Source organism: Loa loa (assembly GCF_000183805.2).
Source record: "Loa loa unplaced genomic scaffold supercont3.142, whole genome shotgun sequence".
NCBI classification, from domain to species: Eukaryota; Metazoa; Nematoda; class Chromadorea; order Rhabditida; family Onchocercidae; genus Loa; species Loa loa.
Genome location: NW_018108322.1, coordinates 22,852 through 26,503, shown reverse-complemented (window position 1 = coordinate 26,503; position 3,652 = coordinate 22,852). Strand labels below are relative to the sequence as shown.

Here is a 3,652-nt window from a genome sequence, read left to right as displayed (position 1 = left end):
AACAAAAAAAAAAAAGAAAAAGAAAAACCACATATAAGGGATGAATGTCGCTCAAACAATCCCCACTAATGATTGTTACACTTGTAAGAGAGCATTATTTAATTATACTCACAATCTGTGAAGAAACCGTCTAGGTAAACAACTGATTGGAGCCATGGAGCAGTAAAAGAAAGTTACTTAAAATGGAAACACAGAAAAAATGGAACAAGAGAATCAACAATTAGCAACTTCCAAATGTACTTTCGCATAATCAATTAAATCACTAAAGTGACATACAATGATGATTTCTTCCAGATGCTTCCCGTGCACGGTGTCACCCAAAACAATCGACATCCCGCCACATTGTGCAGCACGTAGAATTGACGATTCATTCATTAAACATTTCAGTGATTCCCAATACTAGAAAACGATTCTTAGTATCATTTGATGTGTTAAAATAAGAAATAAAAAGTTTATTCTTCTTGACATTTTCGTTTAATTAAATCTTCAAATGTTTCAGAAAATGTTCAGGAAAACAGTATTCTAAATTATGGATACGTAACTCAACTTGCGCTTGACATTTCAATTCATTAAAGGGTGTTGATTTGCTGTATTAATTCAAGAGTATTAATTCAGAAATGTCGCAGTAGAAACGACAAATACTTGACGGATGAAATGAACTGTTAAAGCAAGGTAAAGAGAGAAAAAAACACCATTCACTTATTCAAGAAAGTAAATGAAATATGCAGAACCAAAGTAGACAGAACAAAATCAAACATCTGTCAACGAAAACGAAAATGATCAAAACGTAAGAATCGTCGGGTTATACTGCTCTGTTTTCATAATGCTAGATTATTAATATGATTTATTAAATTACTTTTTGTCTGCCAAGATATCCGGCTACAAGTGTATCCATCATTTTACATGTATCACTGTTTGCCGAACTCGATTCCATCCTCGCTTACCCACGGCGGTTTATGATCAATTTACCTGAAAAAGTAAGTAAAACAAATAAACTGGTCCACGTGTTCTCGTGAGAAAAAAGCTCTTTAAATAAAGCGTATTATATCGAATAACAATTATATGACATGTAAGGATAAGTGACGTGACGTAAAACCACGTACGCAAAGCAATACAATTCATCAAGATTTCATAAGTGAAGTAAGTCTATCCAGTCTAAAGATATTAAAATTCTACGGTTTTAAAAGTGCGCCTTACTTCTGATTTCTTTATTGCAGCGCAATTGTTACAGTGAAATACAAATGAGTTAAATACATATATATAAAGAAGAGGAATGCAGTTCTGGCAGTTGTGGATGAAATTACGGAGGGGTGTTTGTAATAGTGTTCAGTTTGTGGAGATGTTAAAGATTAATAAAGATAAAGAAACAGAGTAGGAATGAAAATAAAGCTAGAAAATTGAGCAGGTTATGGGTTGAAAATGCAAAGTGGTGGTATGAAGGAGGTAAAGTAGTGGTGTTGGAGGAAATAGTATAATGATAAAGATTGAGAAAATATGTTATAGTGTAATACTTCGTAATGATAACAATGATGGAGAGTGATTGAAAGATTGAAAAGAATGTTTTAGATTATCAAGTATCATTTCATCCTTGTTTGTGTCATATATGGTAAAAGATAACTGAGTGATATTTGAATATTTGAGTGAAATTAGCAAATTTTAAACTTTGAATGGGTTTAAAATTTAAAATTTATCCGTGATCAGGAAAGATGTGTTTACACTTTGCTATCTTTTTTTCAGGTAATTCGTATGCGATACTTGTCGGCTATGTCTAATAAACTTCATTATAAATTAGTGGATATTGGTGCTAATTTGAGCCATCCTAGTTTCTGGAATGATTTAAATGAGGTTATTGAACGAGCTAAACAAGCAGGTCATCATTTTATTAATTTACTTTTAAGAAATCGATTTAAATAAAGATAGAAGGATATAATTATGTATCGACGGTTATAGTGTTCTATTATCTTATTATCTGGGAGTAATCAATTAATCAATAGAACTGGTTTAGTGATCGATGAAGGAATATCATAGAAATGTGATAGAGTTCAGTAATTATTTACGAAATGCTTTAATTATGGAAGTTGCGATAACAATTAGAGAACTAGGGTTTGTAATGATAAATTTTAGTAGGTATATGTATTCCTTCAGTAATTCTTTTTTGCTTTATTGCAGGCTTATGCAAAATAATGGTTACGGGAACATCGGTAGAATTGAGCAAGAAAGCTCAAGAACTGGCACGACAATTCCCGAACTTTCTCTTCTTTACAGCTGGTAAAATCAGAAGATTTTGGTTTCTGCAGTTTAGTGAAATATTGTAACTGATTGAACTGTAATTAGAGTTGACGGATTTGTAGTTTGTTTAATTGCATATTATTAAGTTTGATAAGTCGCACGATTGAACCACAAATAGGTTTTCCTTTTTTTTTCAGAGGAAACTGTCTTGAGCTATATAATTACTATTCTCTTAGAATGTCCGGCTTACTAACAAATACTATGTCAAGAATTTTTGGACAGAGTAACCATCGGATGTTAAAGGTGTCCATCCTCACGATGCTAAAGAATTTGATGATAGTACGATGTATGAGCTAAAAAAACTATGCGGTGAACCTGGTTGTGTCGCAGTAGGTGAATGTGGCCTCGATTTTAATCGGAATTTTTCATCACAAGACCAGCAAAGGTTGGTCTTCGAGGAACAGGTGCTTAGAAATGATCTGTCTGTGTCTGTGTGTGTCACTCTCTTTCTCTGTGAATTTAGAATGCATTTTCGAATGTTTAACTGGGTTTTATGTAATCGAATTTCTCTCAGGGCATTTCAATATATATATTTCGCGGCGATGGTGTTGCTACATATGTACCTGAGGATGCCATCCTTTGATGAACCCCTTTTGATCTCGATTTCTGGTGGTCGGCATTTAATCTGTATTGAAATTTAAGTAGATTTAAAAATCCGTAAGTCAATTGACTTCTTTTTTGGAATCGTAGGCAAAAAGAGAGTTCCACTGCAATAATATCGTCCTCAGTATTTGCTTATTACAGCTTCGATTAGCATGTGATTTGAAGAAACCATTATTTATTCACGAAAGGGATGCACATCAAGATATGGTTGCTGCTCTGACCAGGTGATTTGATATATGATATTATTGGCAATGAGTCCCTAAAAGACCTTTATAATTTCATTCTCATGGTTTTCTGTACAATATGGACCAGGAAGCCACATTTATGTCTTTTAAAAATATTTGTCTCAGGTATAAAGAGCATTTGCCTCCAGTGGTTATACATTGTTTCACGGGTAAAGCCGCAGAAGCTGAAACATATATCAAAATGGGCTGCTACATTGGATTAACTGGTTAGCATTTTTCAATTGTTAAGAAATAATGAAGAAAAGCGACTATTTCATCAGTTCGTGACAGCAGATGGGAAATAGAAAAGGCTTGTTGAGGAGAAGTACAGGAAAGCAATGGAAGATTGATGTGATTGTACCTTCATTATCGGAATTAGTACACCATTGGTAATTTGTTAGAGTTGGCAATAAAATCATCACTATACACAATTCGTTTGAAGTTGAACAGTTACTTTACTAATAGGACTCAAAAATAAACAAGTTTTTGGCACTTTGAATTCATTTTTCTTTTTCACAAAATGTCCCTTATGTCAT

At 33.3% G+C, this 3,652-nt stretch overlaps 2 protein-coding genes across 2 annotated transcripts in view; one reads left to right on the top strand and one right to left on the bottom strand.

Moving 5' to 3' along the window:
• The window catches only part of LOAG_17869 (hypothetical protein), a gene marked incomplete at its 3' end in the record, with an annotated part of 7,705 nt that extends 6,730 nt beyond the window's left edge, over positions 1–975 (bottom strand). Inside the window, exons 1-2 of the mRNA XM_020450531.1 lie at positions 857–975; positions 277–399 (exon numbers count right to left, since the gene is read on the bottom strand). Of these exons, the coding sequence (XP_020305776.1) occupies positions 277–399; positions 857–934 (201 nt within the window). The 5' untranslated portion in view covers positions 935–975. The remainder of the gene's footprint in view (positions 1–276; positions 400–856) is intronic.
• Positions 976–1,649: 674 nt separating this feature from the next.
• LOAG_17868 (hypothetical protein) overlaps positions 1,650–3,652 on the top strand; it is a 3,063-nt gene continuing 1,060 nt past the window's right edge. Inside the window, exons 1-5 of the mRNA XM_020450530.1 lie at positions 1,650–1,870; positions 2,170–2,268; positions 2,533–2,693; positions 3,034–3,116; positions 3,243–3,343. Coding sequence (XP_020305775.1) covers positions 1,747–1,870; positions 2,170–2,268; positions 2,533–2,693; positions 3,034–3,116; positions 3,243–3,343 — 568 coding nt within the window. The 5' untranslated portion in view covers positions 1,650–1,746. The remainder of the gene's footprint in view (positions 1,871–2,169; positions 2,269–2,532; positions 2,694–3,033; positions 3,117–3,242; positions 3,344–3,652) is intronic.